The 20,463-nt window shown below is 39.6% G+C and overlaps 2 protein-coding genes across 10 annotated transcripts in view; one reads left to right on the plus strand and one right to left on the minus strand.

The window, feature by feature from the left end:
* SLC7A6 (solute carrier family 7 member 6) overlaps positions 1-15,772 on the plus strand; it is a 29,756-nt gene extending 13,984 nt beyond the window's left edge. For 6 of the 9 annotated variants that reach the window (XM_040074957.2, XM_040074961.1, XM_040074967.2 and 3 more), the window contains exons 6-10: positions 10,808-10,911; positions 11,960-12,056; positions 12,731-12,880; positions 13,583-13,766; positions 14,938-15,772. In XM_040074957.2, the coding sequence (XP_039930891.1) occupies positions 10,808-10,911; positions 11,960-12,056; positions 12,731-12,880; positions 13,583-13,766; positions 14,938-15,032 (630 nt within the window). In that variant the 3' untranslated portion in view covers positions 15,033-15,772. Of the gene's footprint in view, positions 1-6,866; positions 6,964-10,807; positions 10,912-11,959; positions 12,057-12,730; positions 12,881-13,582; positions 13,767-14,937 lie in introns of all 9 variants that reach the window. The other 3 variants (XM_040074958.1, XM_040074966.1, XM_040074965.1) reach the window with 3 other exon arrangements.
* Positions 15,773-16,633: 861 nt separating this feature from the next.
* SLC7A6OS (solute carrier family 7 member 6 opposite strand) lies at positions 16,634-20,442 on the minus strand. The gene is made up of 5 exons (XM_040074972.1): positions 20,299-20,442; positions 19,280-19,657; positions 18,741-18,938; positions 17,750-17,873; positions 16,634-17,317 (listed from the first exon to the last, which is right to left on the minus strand). The coding sequence occupies exons 1-5, from the start codon at positions 20,440-20,442 to the stop codon at positions 17,196-17,198; spliced, it is 966 nt and encodes a 321-aa protein (XP_039930906.1). The 3' UTR covers positions 16,634-17,195.
* Between the last annotated feature and the right edge of the window lie 21 nt (positions 20,443-20,463).

The following is a 20,463-nucleotide window of genomic DNA, read 5'->3' on the forward strand; positions in this document are numbered from 1 at the left end:
GATTTATTATAGCATATGTGCATATGCACGTTTATGGACCTAGACAGAGTCAGTGCAAGCTTGGTACTTGTGAAAAATTCTCCTCAGAGGTCAGTGAAATACTCACTTCAGATGTCTTTGCATCACCCAGCAGGCAAAGGGTCGGGCCTCGAGGAGTTACTTAATTCAGACAAACCTAAAAGCCAGTACACAGTCTACTGTCTGTCCTGATTTTTGTAAAGCAACACTGTTTTTTCCCTAACAAAATTTGGAAAATACACTCTTTTGACAGCAGTGAAATTCTCCAGCCCAGTCTGCCCCTAAGAGCATTCTGTGCCTGCCCTGCTGCTCCTGTCCCTTTTCCTCACAAAGGTTTGTACAGCTGGATGGTGAATGGGATCAGGAAAAGTGATTCACCCTGGGAGACTGGGGGAGTGATTCCCTGCCCGATCCATCTTCCTGAGCACAGCGCGTGACAGCAATGCAGCGGCATTGGTGGCCACATAAAGGAAGAGAGAAAAATGCCTGAACCTTACTGTATGTGTGAAACCCATGCCTAAATTTTTGTGATTTTATATACGCTTCATTTAGTTGTACTTTCAGATTGGTTTTTTTTACCAAGAGTGAGTATATATTTATCATTGAGTCCATGTATTCATTTATGTGTACATTTCATGCTTCACAGCTCTGCATGAAATTGTAATACTCAGAACTGGACAGATTAGGTTTTCCTCTTTACTACGGGATGTATCTGAACATGGAGGAGTGTGGTGGTTCTTTAGAGAGACCCAGACAACCTTCAGTGGCAAAAGGCAGAGTCTGCTCTTTCTCTGAGGGGGAATCAGGGCTTTATTTGGGTTCCTGCCCCTGCAGAGTCTGGAGCCCCGTCCCTGACCTCACCAAAAGAGACCGTCCTGCCTCCCTCCCAGGGCTTTTACCCAGGGGGAAGGGCCTAGAGGCAGGGAAAAGCCACTGCCCAGTCAGGGGCAAGGTGGGAGTGGAACAGAGTTGGGTTACATTCCAGTGTGAGGGATGGGCAGGGGCCGAGCAGGGACAAACCTCGTGATACAGCTTCCAAGGGGAACAGGGGATACAGAGGAAAACATTACAAAACCCAATATAAAAATGAAACACAATATAAACCAAATTAATGCACTACAACAGAGGAGAAAAAAGGAAGACTTAAAAATGATATAAAGTCCTTAGTCAATCTAATTGCATATAGAGATACAGAGTGACCAGGAAGAAAGGAAGAAGTATGTTTATGAGTTCCAAAGTTATTTTAGATGTTTTACTTGTTGGGCTGATTTTAGTGGAACTTAAACAATGTCGCAGATTTCTGGAAACCTAAAGGTTTAATTTTTCACTACATCTCAGGTTTGTCAAATACCTGAATTTAAAAGCTGAACTAATGTTCTATCTAAAGGTATTTTTGCTGAGATGCCTCATCAGCTGGCAAACAATGCTCTTCTGATTGCTACTACTTCCATCCCTTTTAGGATGATTAGGTGAAAGTGCAGCCGAAGTTTAATGCTTAACACGTGAGCTATTGAAGAGTCCTTCTCACTGAGATGAACAATTGCCCAGTTTAATGAAACCAACTTTAAACTCAGTCTACAAAGACATTAGCCAAGTGTGTGGGCCTCTGGAAGAATGTCTGTAGAACGGAGCAGTTGACACCGAGGACCTGACATGTGCATAGCATGTGTTTTGCATTATGTGCAAAGTGAGGTTGAGTTGCACTGGGGGAGTGCAGCACCTTGTACTTCATCTTGTCTTCTGAAAGGGGAGCTCCTTTTAGTGCTGAAGCTTAACAATATGAACTGAAAAGCAGTAAGTGGCAGTAATTTGGAGAATTGCTTCAAAAGTGCGCTTGCAGTTCAAATTCAAATACTTAATTGGGGGGGAGGGGAAGAGCTAATGGCTGTATTTGAAAACCCTCCTATAATACAAAAATGTAAAAATCTTTATGGTGAAATTTCGCTGGGTAGTGGAAGAGAGTTTTATCCTCAGTGGAATGTTTAAGACTTAGGGCATTCAGTGGATAAGTGATGAAAGGTGATAATTGAGCTATTCAAAAAAATCTGATAAAAATAAGCTACTTTCATCTGCTCAGATATTCTATATGTGATACAAGATACAGATTACTTATTGCGCTTTATGTAGTTGGTGAAAGTTGGTGTAGGGTGAAAATTACACTAGTGAATTTTTAAAGAAACATGGTAATAATATTGCTTCATTTTACAGTCTGTGGTGTAGTCAAGCAGCAGTTACATTTCATCCTCCTTGTGGCTATTTTGGGAAGAAATGAAGTAACTTTCTCCTTTTCAATGAAAAGACTTTGAGCTTGTGCTGGCTTGAAGGCAAAACCAGCGAGAGACTCCAAGTCAGAAAAACAATTTAATAGGAGAGGAAAAAAAAAGTAAAATAAAATAAAACACATGCAGTGGTACAAAAGATCACTGACAGAGTCAGAATACAACCTGAAACCGTGGTGGTGGCAGTCCAGATGAAGTGGTCTTGTTGAAGCAGTGTTCTTGCAGAAAGGTCTGGTAGCTCTTGTCCTCTGGGAATCCAGTGGGTAAGGCTGCCTGTGCTGTCCCAAGGCCCCGATTATATCCAGGTGGGAATGCTTGGCTCCTCCCCCTGGGCGGAGCATCTCACAATGGACTGATATCATTTTATCAGTTTTGCAATGGGTCCTTGATTGCCTATTAAACAGAGATAGCTCCTGGGGAGAGTTATCTATGAGTCATGCAGGACGGTATTGATGGGCCATTAACAGAAGATAGTCTGGAGGGAGGGGGCACGGGAAACAGTGGTGCACAACAACATTTCATGTAGATGGTGATAGAATACATACTTTGGGCACATTTTACATTGTAACCTAGGACAGAGCTATAAAGGGACAGAGTGAAACTATTTCCAGTTTCTTAATGGACTAAAAGTTCTGAGTAAAAAAATTATGAGTGTATCTTTCCACATCACCTTGTGTGCTGTTTTTCTTGGTGGCTGTGAGGCAAAAGAAATCATACCAAGGGATTATGTGGGGAAAAAAAAAAAAAAAGATAAAATGTCACATATTTTGCATCACAATTGGTTTCATGTGGTACAGTCCCAGTGTTGGGGCTAAACAGCTTTTTTGTTGAAGAAATTTAAGTGATACAGCAACAGCTAGCTTAAAAGTTCTGCAAATGCTCTTCAGATGGTTGCTGATCATGTCAAATCACTCACTTTTTCAATGATTCCTGTCAGAGTTTCACAATGGACTTCTGTTTTACATCCTTATGCAAACCATCACAACCTTTGGTATTAAGTTTTACGGATATGAAAATTACTCTGTAGCACAAACACAAGTAAAGAAGAGCAGACATTTTATCTCATCTTTCACTGTCACTGAAAAACCTTTTTTGTTGTCATTTGAGACTACTGTCTTGTGTTTTGTTTGGGAAAGTGGCAGCTGATTCCACAAGCACTTTATGAGCTGTTTTGTGCCCTGAAACATGCTGGCTGCCAGTGCACAGCTTGTTACCTACTGTGTTTGGTCATGTCTGTGGGTCTTAGATTGAGTTCCTACAGTAGATGATATTTGGCACCTTACTTCTTTTACTTGGAAGAGCTAAAACTGATTGAAACAAACAGTTGGTTGTCCTGCATAGCCAGCTGTCATCTTTTTTGGAAATGTACAACTGTGTCAGTAAAATGGAGATAAAGAGGATGACTTCAGTTGCATCTTTGAATATCATCTTGAGAGTCCAGTGAAGACCAATGAATTCACCCTGGTACTCTTGTATTCTACAGCAGGCTTGCTTTGCTTTGCCACGTTCCCTCAGTGAACTGGAACGTGGGATGCCGTGTGTTTTATTCTTCTTTGGTGTATAGTTTAATAAATGTTGAGTATCTTTTTTCTAACTGAATTCAGACAGAAATTTTTAAGTTCTTAGACCTTAGACCTGCTTGTCCTTAGCCATCAGTGTAATGTTCCTCTTCTTTGCTTGCATGGTCACTTCCCAGTAAGGTTTCTTTGGATGAACAGCACATTCCATACCTTACAGCTGAAGAACTCTTCACTAGAGGCAGGCAGTTGCTTTTAGAGGGAGAGTTGTTCAGTAAGTTATTTGCTTTCTTTCTTGGAGCTAGCTGTCACTGCCAGTGCAACATTCCTGATGCCAATTGCATGGAAGTTCACTGGCTTTGAAGTCCAAGCTGAAAAGCTGAGCTGAACTTGAGAATGGTAAATTATATTTTCAGTATGAGATAGGTAAGAGACTTGGAAAACACTGAGCCCTTGTTGTACAGCTAGCTATGAGAGATGCCAAGAAGAGGATAAACACCTGAGAAGGTTTAGATTAAATTATCTTCAGCAGCTCCATGAAAATATGAATGGAACCGTTTTACTGTTGGAGCTGACATTTTAATGTGGGCTGTACAGAAGGGACATCTTACATGCAAGTAGTAGTGCAATGTATTAATGCAGCAGAGTAGTGCTGGTTCTCTTGCTACAAGATTGTATTCAGTGACCTAAAAATGAAGTGGGAATTTTATATTGGACCTTTTACTGCACTGGTAACTTTAACTGGGACCTTTTCCTCCCAGTAAAGGTGTTGCCAATTATACAAGGAGAGAATTATGTCTGTTGAGTAGAATTGATCAACAGCATGGTAATTGAAACAAGAATTACAGGAGACACATTTAAATTGCTTTCTTTTGCACCTTTACAGTTTTCTGGTTTTGATTGTGTCTTGGTTTTGAAAGACAGTTGTTTGCCAAGGAAAGCTGGAGCCTCCTTTGGAATGGAGAATGTAAACCCTCTTCCCTCCAATTATTATAATTTTGAAATTAGGGGCTTTCAGGCAAAGATATGGGAATAGTTCTTTACTAGGAATATTAAAAAAAAGGAAAGTACAAATGTAGTAGTACAAAAAAACAAGGAAGGAAGCAAACAAAAATCCTGGAAAAACCCTGACAGAGTGAGGGATATGGTCTGGCACCCTGTTGGTGCAGGAAGCAGTCCAGATAAATCCTCCTGGAGTAACAGATGTGGTTCTGTGGAGTAGAGATGGTCCTGTAGAAAGTCCAGTGGTGATGAGATGGGTCCAGTCTTCCTCTGGGAATCCAGTGGAAAACCAGGATCCCTTGTGTCCTTCAGTCCCAGTTTTTATCTAGCTGGGAACAGCTGGCTCTTCCCCCGCTGTGGAGCATGTCACAGTGGGATGATGGAATGTGTCATGTCATTGGTGGGCCCTGATGGCCCATTATCAGAAGATGTCCCCCTGGAGGATGGAGGGGTGGTGAGAGAGATAAGAAACACTGCCCCACCTGGATTTAATGGCTGGGCCATTATCAGACGTCATCTGCCCCCTCCCTCCTGGAGTAAGAAGGATAAAACATCTCCCAAAAAACAGCTTTCAACAGATGAAATAGAATACACATTTTTAGGTTACATAATCCAAGACAGGTTGATGTGCATTCTTTCCTTTCTTTTAATATGTGTGACATTAAATCTAGTTTGGTTAGTGGGGAGAGGTGTCACACAGTTTCCTGACAATGTAATCTGTGGCAGTGGGAGAAAGCAGCTTCTGCTCAGGTGCTTTTATTTTTGCATGTGCAGCTTCCTGATTGCCATAAATCAAGAGTTTGTTTCTGTTAGGCAATAGCAGCTTAGTCCTCAGAAGCTCAAAATTAAGAAAACATACTGTAGTTCTGACTGTCAAATCTTCCTGTAATGTGTGAATGTATTTATAGTTCACCTCAAGAGAAATGTCAAAGCAGAATTGTGTTTCCAAAATGCCAGTCAGATTGCTCATATATAAATCAATCAATCAATCAATCCCCTTACTACTCTCTATGATTTTCACAGTAAGCATATCAATAGAACCTGATCTGGAAAAACTCCTGGACAATAGGATCTTGAAAAGAGTTACATGAAGAAGCTCCGTAGATGCCTTTTAAACTTTCCTTATAGAAACACCTCATAATCTTTGGGAGGTTTTTTTGGTAGAAGTTTCTTATTCATGTTAGGATACATTCTCTTTGCGTTTCCGCATTTGTCCCTCCAATCAATACTGTTTGATGCTTTGCCAGCCTCACATGTGCTTGTGGCTCCACACGCTCTCAGTGTAACCTGACATTTCTTGTGTGCCTCTAAGTGCACTTCAAGTGTGCAGCTAAGTGTGATGAAACAGTTCTCCTCTTGTGATTTGTAATATGAATGTGGGTTTTGCTACTCACCTGTGTGCCTGAATTACTGAGCTTGAGGCAGTACCCTGTGTATTTTGTTGTGGCAAAATGCTGGATGCTGGATCCAAAAATTCTTGATGCTGGAATTTCTGCTTCTTTTAGTTCAACCTGTTTGTAGAGAACTGTTGTTTGGACCTTTAAAAGGAGAAAAACGTGTTCTTGCAAACCATTCACAACTTACCAGCTGATGATCATGAGATCAGACTAACCCAAGACAAAAATGAAATGTGGTTTAATCAGTCATTCATGCCTTGAAACAAAGCTGTAATTCAGTTTTTGACAATTCTTCTGGGAGTGACATTTAGTCAGGATGAAATAAGGGCAGTTCGACTGAGAAGTGCACAGCTGGAAAGCCTCTTCCTTCATTATTATTCCCTGATGATGGTTTGGAATAAAAATCAAAATTAAAGGGAACAATTCCAGGTGCATGTCCTACAGTGTGCATGTATCTATGTATACCTTATATATTCAATGGATGGGATGGCATAAAAGAACACTATCTGAAAATGCAAGTGTTACATCAGCAATTCTCTGAATTCTCTGTTTCCAAGCTGTTAGAAGCAATTATAATTTAAGTCTGGACTACAGAACTTGTCAGACTATAGCAGAGATGACAATTTAATCTCTTAATCCTTCTCGCTCTTCAGAATTTCTCAGAAGAATCCTGAGATGATATCCATCCCCATAGTGGTGGCTTTCTCCTGTTATGATGGACTAAATGTTTCTGCTTATAGCTGCCTCCAGGTAGGCTCCTCTGTCATCCTCCACATATATTTGTGAGTGTTCATTCTTTCCTTCATTGCCAGCTCATTTGTTTTTATAAATGCACTTCACAACTCCCAGAAGTAGTAGTAGTTAAAGTAGAATTGGTGAGAAGCTCAGCTCAGAGCCCGGGTCTGGCTCATTTGTGGGGGATCCGTGATTGTACAATTGTGGTTTTAGCAGAAAGCAGCCACTAACTCTTCTACTTTTCCTTCTTGTCTTCCCTTCTTGGTGCAGTGCACTCAGTGTGTGTGCTTGATAACTTGATTTCACGTTGTACTTTTCTCTGCTCTGCCTTCTTATGCAAAATAATCCTCTCATATGCATGCAGTGAATGTTTATTGTGGCCACTTTTACTTAGGCTTCAGTAACTCTTAGCAAGAAACACTGTGGAGATCTTTGGGTTTGTCTTTGTTCACGAGAAACTATAGCTGAGCTTTAGAGAAGACATTTCTTGGCATCTGCTGAAAGGAGGGTATTGAAGGATTTATAAATTTGTACTCAAGTGCCTGAGTAGTAGTAATGAACTTGGCTGATTTTTGTTATAAATGAAGATGAAACCCTATAGGTGGTTGAGTCTTTATGTTCATGTGAAGCTGGTTATTACCAATAGATAGATTACCCAAACTTTAGGTACCTTTCAGCTTTGTTTTGCTGAAAGATAATTTTGCAAGTCCTACTTGGCAAACCAAGCTGAACTTTTTTTGATGATTCTCAATTCAGTCTTTTGTATTGCCTCACCTCAAGTTTAGCTCTTGAGGTTTCTCCACCCTTTGCTCTGTCAGCAATCCCAACTACAGCATTAGAAAGTGTTTGGTAGAGGTTGTCACTACATTACTCTCTCTTTTGAAGAGTCTGACTTGTGCAGCTCTAGGAAATCATTTATTTAGGCTTTGAGCTGGATCAACAGTTCATGTAGAACATAACCTGCATCCAGAGTGCATTGAATCTGTTAGCATTTTGATCTGTATATAATTTGTGGGTTTACAGTTCATATGAATGAATCTTGTTTTCCAAGATGTGTGAAAGAGTATTGGCATTTCCTAGAACAATTGTATACATGTTACAGGATGGAAATAGCATTTGAGTTAGTCCTGCACCTGTCATTCACACTGGTCCATTACCAGATATTTCAAAAGGAAATAGAAAATGCTTGCAAAGAACATCTTTGGGGGGGAAAAAATTCTCCAAATGATATATTAGGTAATTTGCATCCTTTGGCATTAGATTACATTCATAGGATTTTTTCCCCTGTCTTTTGCTTCAGCTGTTAATATTACTTTTCTAAATGCTTATCCTTTAGGCAATTTTACTAAACATCTTAATTCTCTAACATCTTGTTCTGTATCTTAACTTTATATATTGAAACAAAAAATCCTGCAGGAGTTTTGTGTCTGTCACTTATTGTTTGGCTTCAGAAATCAGCAGTTCAGGTTTAAATATTCCTTTAAATTATTACAGCAATTGCTTATTAGAATTTTCATCTTGTCCTCGTTATGGAGGAGTTGTCTTAATTCATTGACTGGATCATAATAAATTACATTCTGCTTCAGGGGACTGGATTTCTCAGAGCTGCATTTAGATGCAATGAGGATCTGAGAGAAGCACTTTGGGTTCTAGGAATTATTTCGTCTTGAGCAGCATAAATCTTTGATATACAATAAGGTCAATTATTAGTTGCACTTTCAGTTGGCTGAAAATGTAATCCATGGTATATGGAACACATTTCTTATGGAATGGTCTTCTGCTAAACTGATGTTCTGATTTCAGCATGAAATAGAATACTTACATGGACTAGTTCTTTTATACTTTTCTCATGGGTTTTTTTATAATATCTGTAGGAATCTGTGTGCATTTTTCCACCTCTTTGTTGAAGCTTCTTTTTGAGGGAGGCTGTGCTAAGATGGATAATCTAAAAGAGCTCAGGAAGTGAGGTGCCTTTCTGAGAACCAGGATGACACAGTTGATGCATTGAGCCTTTAGGCAAGGTTCTGTTGAAGTGATTATGTGGTTTTGCATTGTCTTTTAGCAGCAGGAAATCCTGTCTGCCTTTGAGGCTCAGCTAAATTACACAAAAGGATGGACTAGGTTCTGCTTTTTAGTGTTAATGATGGTACACAGAGTTGGATTCTGACCCTTAACCTGGATAATGTGCTGGACAAAGCACTTTTTCCATGCAGACAAAGAACAGGAAACTATAACTGGCCAAGCTTTGGTTTATGTCAATGAATTTCCCAGCATCTTGTGGCTTAAAAATTGACATTATATACAGGGTTTTGTCTCATGAAAATCAAGCACTTAGGCTTTTTTGACCTATGAAAACATTAAGAAAACAGATTGTAGTGCACTCCTATTGATGATCTTGTTCATGGAGTAATTAAAATTTGACCACTGTTAAATAGGGATAACTTCACATGGTACAGATAAAGGCCAGTTATGAGTGTTTATCACCCTTGATTGAGCTCTTTAGCTCATAAATATTATGAGGAAAACCAGTGCATTGAAGGGGAGGTCAAGGGCAAGATGTTTAAAAATACTCAAATACTAAAAACCAAAGAAAATGTTCATAATAGACAAACCTGCAGAAAGCTGAATTACTATCTATGCTTTTCCTGTCTAAGCATCTTGACATTTATAAAGCAAGAGAGAGATAAGAAAGTGATTTAGAGAAAGGTTCATAAAAAGTTTAGATTACTTAGATTACTGCTACTTGTTAAGGTACAAAATCTTTGTTTGAATACTACCTATACATGAGTATGTACCTTTCTGTTGCCTTAAATAATGACTTCATGCTGTCTAATGTAGATTCTTTTGCTACCATGACTGTTAGTTTGGTTCTGTAAAAGAAACCATGGCAGTGATTTGGTGATGTGTAGGTAGAATTAGGATGGGTAGGAAGGCTTCCACCGATGTCTGCTGAATACAGAGTGATGGGATTTCTGCCTGACCTCACGCTACTCTGGATATGTACAATGCTCAGACCAAGGCAGGAGGTAGAATACCTGTCAGTCTGCATGAATTAAATTTCTTCATGTTTCAAATGTGTTTTCTGATACTCTGAGTCTCTCTCCCTTTTTTCTCCATCTAGGAGGTTGAACAGGATAGACCAGGAGAGTATATTGCAAGTTATTACCCATTTTTGTTTTAGATCCAAGACTGTTGACAATCAGTGGCTCTTACCACTTGCTGTTAAACTTTGATGCTCCTGATTTCTTGGTTTCAGAGCTCTACCATGGACAGTCACCACAGTTTCTTGTAGTATTGTCTAGCAACATCAACTACTGAGCAATTGATAAGATTGCTTGCTCTGTCATTTGCCAGGCTGTGAGACTAGAGCCCAGAGGCCTTGCCAGTGGAGCTAAAAGAAAAGATGTTACTTAGGAAACTGCAAAAAAAGGAAAATAAAGTAGATTCCTAGAGTAGTATATATAAACAGTAGGTGTGATACTGGCTATGGTTATTCACTGCAATATGGCACTTCCCTGTTTAGTAATCCAAAGAATGTTCACTTGTGTTCTGTAGGTCAGTTAGATAATAAAATATATTAAGATTGGGAAGAAAATTCTCAAAACATTTTGTTTTCCTTTGGGAGCATTATTTTTGTGAGCAGAAAATACGACTTCAGATGCTTAGCTAAAGAAGTTTGTGCTTATTTAGAATCCATAAATAAATAAGAAAGCTGTGTGATTCTTTGTGCTGCGTTAGGGACTATCCTTACTATGTTCCTGTTTTTCCATACAGGCGTATTGCCAAAGCTCTGGCATCATTGTTTTACATAGTCTGTGTTTCAGATATTCATGTTTCCTTTTCTTTTCCCTTTCATCAGGCATTTGCTGACCAGATATTTGGTATGTTCAGCTGGATAATTCCCATTGCTGTAGCCTTTTCTTGTTTTGGTGGACTTAATGCTTCAATTCTAGCATCATCAAGGTAGTGCATATCTCTTTCAGTCTGAAAAATGTTCATAAGTCTTTTTACATGTTACTGTTATGCTGATCTATTATGAGAGAGGCAAAAATACTTTTTAACTGAACCCATAATGAATAGCCACAATAAAACAGTGGATCTAAATAAACCTCTGTGTGTGTGTACATACACCCTTAACACTGTTTTGTTTCCCCAAAGCATTCCTGAGTATATGCAGAGCATAATTATAAGATCCAATTAATTTTGTCTGTGTGGTGAGTCCTCAGGCCTTCTGATTGTTTGCATTACCTTCCATTTTACTTGATAGAGTAATTTTTGCAAGTTTTTGTTTTCAAACGCATTAATCTAAAACTTACTGACCTTTTAAAATCAGTACTTTAAAACTTTGTACTTGGAAAAACCCTTAAAAACTTGCTACTGCTATGAAGCTGCAATCAGAAAGCTTAGGGTACTGTGTAGAACCTTTTCTTTGAGCACTGATTGTGGATGAAACTAGCAAAGTTTTAAATAGATTTATTCAGGCATTTTAATATTCTTCCTGTCCCTTGAGTGAATTTGCAGTGCCTCTGTTGAGAAGAAATACGATCATTTGGTGAAGCAGTCAGTATAGAACAGTTGGTAATAAAATTTTGTGTGTTTGTTTTTTGAGCCTGTGGTTGAGTGACATCATTTTAGGGACCTGGCAATCTCTTCTGGCAAACTATTCTTCCCTAAGCTGGAATGTTTCAGTGCCAGCTTTTAGAATTTTGTGAAACAATAGAAATTTGTTCCAGTTACATATATGTTGTCTATTTTTCATGTAGGATGATTTTTTTTTTTTAAAAAATAGTTGTTAACAGAATGTTTCTAAAAGCTTATCTATCTTTCAATGGTTGTTGTACCATAAAGATGTAAGTACATCTTTATAAGAAGGGTTGAATCCAGGTTCCAGTTTAAAGGGCAGAAATTCAGTGTTGTAAATATTTATTTTGACTGGTGTTATTCTTTGATTTTCTGTAATGTATTCTCTCTTGCTTGTGGTCTCAACATGTGTTTTATTGCTTTTTTTCAGGCTATTTTTTGTAGGATCTCGGGAAGGTCACCTTCCTGATCTGTTGTCTATGATCCACATAAAGAGGTTCACACCTGTGCCAGCGCTGCTCTTCAATGCAAGTTGTTATTGCTTTTCTTTTCAACTGATTAGATGGGACACAAAGCACAGCTTCCCTCAAAATGGTGCTTCAACACCGGGCTAGAAAAATGTACACAAATATATATGTATAAAAAATAACCTTAGAAAAGTATAAAAGAACTAACTAGTCCAAGTACGTGTTCTATTTCATGCTGAAATCAGAACATCAGTTTAGCAGAAGGCCATGCCATAAGAACGGTGTTCTGCTTACCATGGATTACAATGGATTGCATTTTCAGCCAAATGAAACTGCAGCTAATAATTGACATTATTGTATATCAAAGATTTATGCTGCTCAAGACAAAATAATTTCTAGAACCCAAAGTGCTTCTCTCAGATCCTCATTGCATCTAAATGCAGCTCTGAGAAATCCAGTCCCCTGAAGCAGAATGTAATTTATTATGATCCAGTCAATGAATTAAGACAACTTTTTCAGAGCAAGAATATGAATTACTTAAAGGAAAACTTAAAAAAATCCCAAGAGACAAAATATACTGTTGTCAAGGTGATTGCTGAGAGAGTGATTTTTTGAGGCATAAAATTGTGCCAAACACGAAGGAGTATAAGGTGTTACTTAAGGGCAAAAACCAACATAAATAGTAAGTTTCAAACTTTTGGGTTTAGATTCTTATTCTTGTTCTTTTCTGATAGTGTTTTATGACCCTTATTTACCTGGCTGTGGAAGATGTCTTCAGGCTGATTAATTACTTCAGCTTCAGTTACTGGTTTTTTGTTGGCCTGTCTATTGCTGGGCAGTTATATCTACGTTGGAAAGAGCCAGATAGGCCAAGACCTCTTAAGGTAATACTTATTACACAACTGTTTAAAATTCTTGCCTTCCATATAATACAAAATACTGTCTAAAATCTGGACCATACATGTTAAGACTAAACGTTACAGATTGATCAGGACATAGAGCATGGTTTCCATTTGATGTTTTACCATGGAAGTTAGCTTGTCTGCTAGGCAAGAACAAAAGATTGTTGTGTCAGTATACTCTATTATTATATGTTAGTTCAATAAGTATCCCTTCTTCCTGCCCACTGGAGAATGTCTTAGCAGCCTAACATAGCAGTTAGCCTTTTATCTACCAGAATTCTCTGATTGGAAATGCTCAAGTTAAGTAACTGTTTGTGGACCACATTTAGCTCTGATGATATCTGATCCTCTAATAACCCTCTCATACTGTAAGTTGACACTCTACTCAAAAAAGTCAGTAATTCTTGTTTCCCAAGTTTTACTTGTTTTGTCTAGAAATACTTCATGCCACTATGCACTTTCTGTCAGCACAGCAAAGTTACCATACTTGATTACTTTTGCAATTTTTAGCAACAGTTCTGTTAATAATACTGCCGTTTGCTTATGGTCCTAAATAGCTATATATATGAGAGGAAGAGCAGAGAATTTCACAAAGTGGGTTTCAGAGAGAAAAGTCTGTATCATAATGTTTGTAACTATAGACAATGAGTATTTCATTAACATCATGTTTTTTTCTGTCTGCAGCTGAGTCTGGCATTCCCAATTATATTCTGTGCGTGCACAGTATTTCTGGTGGTAGTGCCACTCTATAGTGACTTTGTAAATTCAGTGATTGGAATTGCCATTGCTTTATCTGGAATTCCATTCTTTTTCTTGGGAGTCTATTTACCTGCATCACGGAGACCTCAATTTATTAACAGGATTATAGGTAAGTTTCTTTGTTAGCTGGAGATGTTGTTAGGAAAGAGGAAAAGCAAATAGGTGACTCTTGGCCTGTTGATAGAAAGGGCTGTAGTGGGCTGACCCCAGCTGAGTACCCAGGGAGCTGCTGGCTCACCAACATGCCCAGCAGCACGAGGGACAGGACAGGAAGAACAAAGGTGGGAAGACCTGTTGGGTCAGTCAAAGAAAGTTCAATAAGTGAAGAGGGGGAAAATCCCTGCTGCTGCAGAAGCAATCAGTCATATCTCACAGGCAGTCCGGTGTGCAGCCAGTCTCCAAGCAACACCTGTATGGGAAGATACAAGGCACAAGCAAACACCTCTTGCTCAACCTGTTCCTATTGTTGAGCATGACATCGGATAGCATGAAATAACCCTTTGCATAGTTTGGGTGAGCTGTTCTGGCTCATCTTCGTGCCAGACTTCCTGCCCTCTCCCATCCTGCCGACTGCAGGAAGAGCAGAGTCAGAGGAAAGAAGCAAAGCCTTGATACTGTGCCAACACAGTTCACCAATAGCCAAAACATCAGAAAAAACTCTTTACTTTAACCAAGATTGATGACTAGAAAAAGCATGAACATTCTTGGTAGCACAAACTGTCCAGCTTTACTGAATCAGTTATTTGCAGAGAGATAGATTTTATGTCAGTAAAGAATGGAATTTTGCCTTCTGTCGAATTACAGCAGTTAAATTACACACATTTAAACTTTTGTCCATCGGTGCTCTTTTGTTACTGTGTGAGACAGCCATGATGAAGGATGTGGTAAGGAAGGTTTATAGCCTAACCTTACGCTGCAAGCAGGATGTGGTGCTGCAGTAGAATATATGTACTCTAATCTTGCAGCTTTCCCTGTGTGCTATTAGTTTTACTTTTTTTTTATTCCACTAATTTTATGCTCTTAATTATAGAGAAAAAAGATTTTACTTCAGTTACTTGGCAGGGTGCCTAAGAAGCAAAACACCCCAGGATATCAACAGAACAGTTTAAGATAGTATCTGTTAAAAAAACGAGTGGAACACAGTTATTTTGCTAACTCTTACTGTTTCCCTAAAGGGAAGTGAGACAGCATTCCTGACAGCTTTCATTAGTCAGATGTGTTTGGTAATTAGAGCTGAGATAGGCGGCTGTTGTTCTAATCTATCTCCAATTTCCGTGCAGGTGCAGTCACACGAAATATGCAGCTGCTCTGTTGCTGTGTTTTAACAGAGATGGACCCAAATGAAGAAAAGAAGTTAGAAATGAAATCCAACTAAAGTTTAAAGCCATTACAAGAAGCAGAAGGATAAAGCAATTACACAAATGAAAAGGAAGAGCTGGAACTCGAAGACACAGAAAAACTGTTTTCGGTGGTCTTTCAGAAATGCTGACAATGTTCTTACTTGCAGATGGATTCCAACGTGAATCATGCCCTTGTGTCATCCTCCAAACTGTGGCATGTTTTCAGGTTAGGTTTTCATTGGATAATGATTACCTCCTCATTACCCACTCACACAAGCTGTGTGTCAATACTGTTTATTCTTCAGAATTGGTATGAAAATGATAAGAGCGAATGGATCAAATTAGATTTCTGCAGAACCTGGTGGTGAAGTAATGCATTATCAAGTTAGACTAAAACCCACTTTGACTCCAAAGACTAAGTCATTTCCAGTTTAATTCTGATGGACGTTTGCATGAAATGATTTGCTGTAGTATCTCAGTTCTTATACCCGAAGAAAACCAGTCATAGCAGACTACTTCATTCGTTTTACTGCCCCTAATGATAAATTAAGTTCTGCTCCATTATTTATAGACTGAACCAACCTTTCTTCCTTGAAGATTTTATTCTTTATGCTACATGGAAATGTATCTGACTGTGCCAAGGATTTAATCAGCAAAGCACCTTGGCACTAAAGATTTGATTAATGGTTGTTGATTTTTTTCTTGTTAACTTTAGTACTTTGTCAATTTCTGTTAGGTTTTATGAAACTTTCAAAATTAAAATGTTCAGTTTGAAGCCTGTGAATTTGTCTGTGAACTGTTTCAGTAAAGACACAGTAGCTGAGTTACCTCAGCAGTCAGAAAATTCCCTTAATAAATTTCAGAGCTGTTCACTAGAAAGTGACCATCTAAAAACCCTCCAAAACTATTTTTTTTTCCTTCTGTGGCAGATACTAGATCTTGACAGCTAAGTAGCAGGGAGAAAAACCAGAAATAAAAACAGAAGTAAAGGGTACAACTGCAGCACAGACATGCTAATTCATAGTCTATGTAATTCCAAAGCCGTAAGCCTAAAATCAGGAGAGTTTTTATACTGAATTTTGGTGCAGCAAAAGGCCAGCCTGTTTGTCTGGCAAAGTGAGATGTACTTCAAAAACATACCTGAGATTTTTACCTTAGTTCAGAATGTGTATCTCAGTTGATCTGAGTTTGACCACATGGATGGTTTTGTGCATTTAAGTTGAACTAAATCTTGTAATTACAAGATTATGGCTGAAGCAATACACACCGATGCACCACAGTTGCATCAGCGACTTGAATAATAGTGGGGATATTTGGATTTTTGCATTGCCATGTTAACCTTTCTCAGAAGCAAACAAAAATACCTTGCCTCCAGTAACTTGACATTACCAGTAAAAACTGATTTGCCTAAGTACTGCTGCAGCCTCAGTTTATGAATGACATTGACCAGCTAAGAGCTAATCCTATTAGCTATTTTTTACAGACTCAAGTAGGAGAGTGCTGAAATACTTTGTGTGTCCAAAGAAGTACAACAGAATTGTTTTAAAGATGTACAAAGGTAAGTTAGAATGGTGACCTGGGTTCAGCTGTACCAACTTCTGTGATCTTAAAATGAGTAAAAAAAACTTGCTTGCTTGTCAAAAAAATTTTATTTACAATTTAAATGCACATTGTTCTACTTGAACAGTAAAACTACTGCGGAGAATAATGGACAGGTCAAGGCATTTCATATGCTCAAATGCTTGTGAAGAAAAGTCATTTGACACTTTAAAAACAAATGCAGTATAAAGCAGTAGGACAGGGTGCCTTTTGATAGGACTTCCACTTGCCATCAGGGCAGACACATCGATCTTCTTGGGAAACCTGACACATCAGTCAGGATCAGAAGGGCTGCTGCCAACAGTACCTCCATATCTGTACATTTGCTACAGGTACAAACTCTTGGGCATGCAGCTTTGGGAAACAAAAATAAATAAAAGGACCCTTCAAAACCTCAACACATGCAATGGGCAGAAAATTCTATTTTAAAGTTTAGAGCAACTTGTGCTTGGAAAAAAATTTGTGTTGTCAAGTGGCCATTGCCACACCCATCTGTTCAATATCCATCCACCAGCTGAAGTTGGCTGCTCAGATAGTACATTCTACAGCAGCAGCAGATGTTCACCTTCAGTATGCACTTCATCTCCAAAACCAGGCTGTTAGTCAGAACCCAAATCTTCAATCTCATCGTATCCGAATTCCTGCAAAACCTCCTGTCGATATTTGTCCCACGTTCTTCTCCTGTAATATTGGTCCTCATCACTGAAGCTCTCTTCAGAGTCTGTAGAGAAAGCATCAACACTTCTAGGTTATCCCTTCTTTCTGCTTAAATTTTTAAGTCCATCAGACTAGTTTAAGCTTCATGAGAAACTAACAAAGTCTGACCAACTTCTGTATGAGCTGAGGTTTGAATTGTGCTTGAAGTACTCTGGGGTAGGGACTTAGAAGGCAGAGGCAGTGTTTCACAAGCACATGGACCTAAGTCATGGATACTTTCTCTAAGTAAGCAAACCTCTGCAACTGCAGCAGCCTCAATTTGAATTCTTAATTTTGTCTTTTCAAAAACACTGATTTCTTTTCTAGTTCCAAGAAAGATAATCCTCCTCTACAGAGATTTCACCATTTTAAGAGCAGAATGCTACCCCAGCAGCGCTCAGTTAAGTTGCTTTTTTATGCACAGCAGGAAAGCAAATGGTATTTATGACAGGTGTACCTTTTTCTCCATCTTCCTCAGGTAAGAATTCATCTTCTTCAGGATAATCATTACGCCAGTTATTTTCATCATTTTCATCATCTTCATCTTCATAGGCTTCCTCTGGACCAGGATCATCATTTACCTGCATGTCAACACAAAACATAATGCTAAGTGTCTGTATTTATAGTGAATATTAAGTGGGTTTTCATCCACCTGTGCAATACTGTACAGATCAGAAAGCCAGGAAATACTTATTGATGGCAGGCAGAAGGAATTCTGCAGTGACACAGGGCACACTGCAGAAGAATTTGAGTTGTCACTGCATTCACCGTAACACTTCAAATCTGCTTCAGGTGAAAAATGAGTGAAGTCACACATGTACATGTTCCACTCCTGCATTTCAATGTAAATGTCTAACTCAATCCTACTCACTTAGTGTAATAGATCAAGGAAGAGAGAAACTAGTTTCAGGTTCCCAAAATACAAATCTGGTGATCACAGGAGCTGTACAACACTAAATCTTACATTAAACTTCCTGACTCCACAGTCAGTGAAGAACAGTTTATTAAAAAAAAAATTTCATATGAAGATTATAGTCAAGTCCTCAAATATTGAAAAAGTTGTGTTTCTCCCCCCTTGCTCTTCTTTTCATTCAGTCATATTTACATTGACATTTTAATGGCTGCCTCCTAATCACAAGCAAGACAAAAATTACTCAAGTTTACATTCGTGTGCCAAAATTTAATTGGCAGTTTGAAACCAGACTGCCTCTTCTCATTACATGAGCATCATGCCTTCCATTTTGTCATATGATGTCCTTGGATCAACAGTAACCTGCAGGAATATGGGACCAGCAGTTACAAAAGGCCTAACAGAAGTCACTGAGCCTATATGTAGTGTCTGTCTTAAAGGACCTTTCTTGGCAAGGCAGCTTTTAATAGCAGGACTTTAAACATTTTTCATTTGTGATCTTTCTAGCTGAGAAAGATTATTTTTTCTACACCCTTACCCATTCATATTCTTCTCTATAGGGCTGTACAGAAAGGATATTTTCAATCCAGTCAGGGGCTGATGTTTCCTTATAGTAGATGTCATAAACATACTCATCTTCTTTGTCACCATGTTCTTTTTTGCTGTCTTCAGAAACATTTAAACGCTCACGGATCATCTCTACTGCATTGCAGAGAATTGCATCTGGATCAGTCTTCTGCTGAGAAAAAATTAAAAAATGCGTATTTCCACTAAAGTCATGCAAAGTCTTATTTACAGCCAACAGTTTTCAGATGAAAAGAGAACTTACACATCAGACCAGAGCAAAGAAAAAATAGGGCGGTACAAGCCCTTCCTTAAGCAGCAGCTCTGCACGCTGCCTGTTTCAACATTAGTGCACTTGGATCCTCATGAAATATTCCAACTTGCGATCTAGTTAGAACTCCTATTAAATAGTGGAATACTTACAGTGCAAACAAACTCCCACAGCAGTCTGCCCACGTGTACGACTCAACAGTGATACCAAAGTACTTCAAGCACGCTAAGTTCATAGCTGACCTGTGTGTTTGCAGTGGTTCCACTGGAATCTCCCACCGTCTCCTCTTCTTGTACAATATCAAACAGCTGGAATTTCCCACAGCAGTCTGAACTCTTATCAACAGCAGCGCTCTCCTCTGGTGAAGCATCTTGCTGTGCTTCAGACTCTGAGCTGTCCCCGTGGGGCGCAGCCTCGCCGTGCTGTGTCGGTGCAGCTGTGTCAGGGCAGAGGGGCCGGTGGCTGGATATCACTCGGTACCGGTTCTCCTTCCTTTTCACCTGCTTGGCAGAACGGAGCTCCTGAAGGATTCGCTGAGTGCTTCCCAAAGAGGGGCGCAGGCTTTGAGCGGCCTTGTCTCGTGTGATGGCATCTTTAACATACTTCTGAACTGGTTCGTTCTGGGAAAAAGGAACAAAAAGAAGGAGGAATATAACAATAACATCAGCACAGCAGGTCATACTCCTTCCTAGAAGGGAGAAGAACTGCAGTACCGATAGTCCTAAGAACATTGAAGTAACTTCTACTATTACTTTAAGCAACATAACAACCATAACATTCTCTTGTTAAGAAAGAAGGAAAGCACAAGATCTAGAAGTCCTAAGGCTGTTTCAATTTGATTTTTTTAACAACTTCGTGGTACAGAATAGCTCTCCAAACAAAAACACGTGCCTGTGGAAGACTGCAACGGACCTAAATTTAGGGCATAATATCCTCTACAGTGTCCTAAGAAGACCATTTCCCAAGACAGACCAGTCTTAATCAATATAAAAGGCTGGATGGCGGATGGTAGTTGTTATCCTTGTAGGGCTGAGTTTCAGCAACTCACACAGCAGGAATTCAAGCTTCGCTTATAGACTGTTCTGTAGTTTCCACGTGAAGAACATCTCTAAGTGTAGAAAAGCGAGTGCTGAGCACAGCTCGTCCCGGAGGTCACCGGGTGCTGCGGCCCGCGAGGAGCAGCCACAGAGAGCCGCTGCTTTCCAAACCCCTGCAGGAGCACCGGCCGGCCCACTCCGCCCCGCCCGGCCTGCCCCGGTACCTTGGAGGACACGGTGGCCACCAGCTTGAAGAGGTCGGTCTCCACGGGCTCGGCCCGGCGCCGCTTGCAGGCGAGGAGCAGCGCCTCGGCCGGCTCGGGGCCGCCGCGCTTCCTCCGCACGCGCAGCACGGCCGCGCCCGCCATGGCGCCGCGGGAGGGGCGGAG

This window comes from Hirundo rustica, chromosome 11 (assembly GCF_015227805.2).
Source record: "Hirundo rustica isolate bHirRus1 chromosome 11, bHirRus1.pri.v3, whole genome shotgun sequence".
Lineage (NCBI taxonomy): Eukaryota > Metazoa > Chordata > Aves > Passeriformes > Hirundinidae > Hirundo > Hirundo rustica.

Coding starts and splice junctions, on each gene's coding strand:
- SLC7A6OS (XM_040074972.1), bottom strand. CDS start 20,442: ATGGCGGGCGCGGCCGTGCTGCGCGTGCGGAGGAAGCGCGGCGGCCCC. Junction 19,658..20,298: donor TGGCCACCGTGTCCTCCAAG/GTACCGGGGCAG, acceptor CCTTTTTCCCAG/AACGAACCAGTTCAGAAGTA. Junction 17,318..17,749: donor TGAGGAAGATGGAGAAAAAG/GTACACCTGTCA, acceptor CTTTCTCTACAG/ACTCTGAAGAGAGCTTCAGT.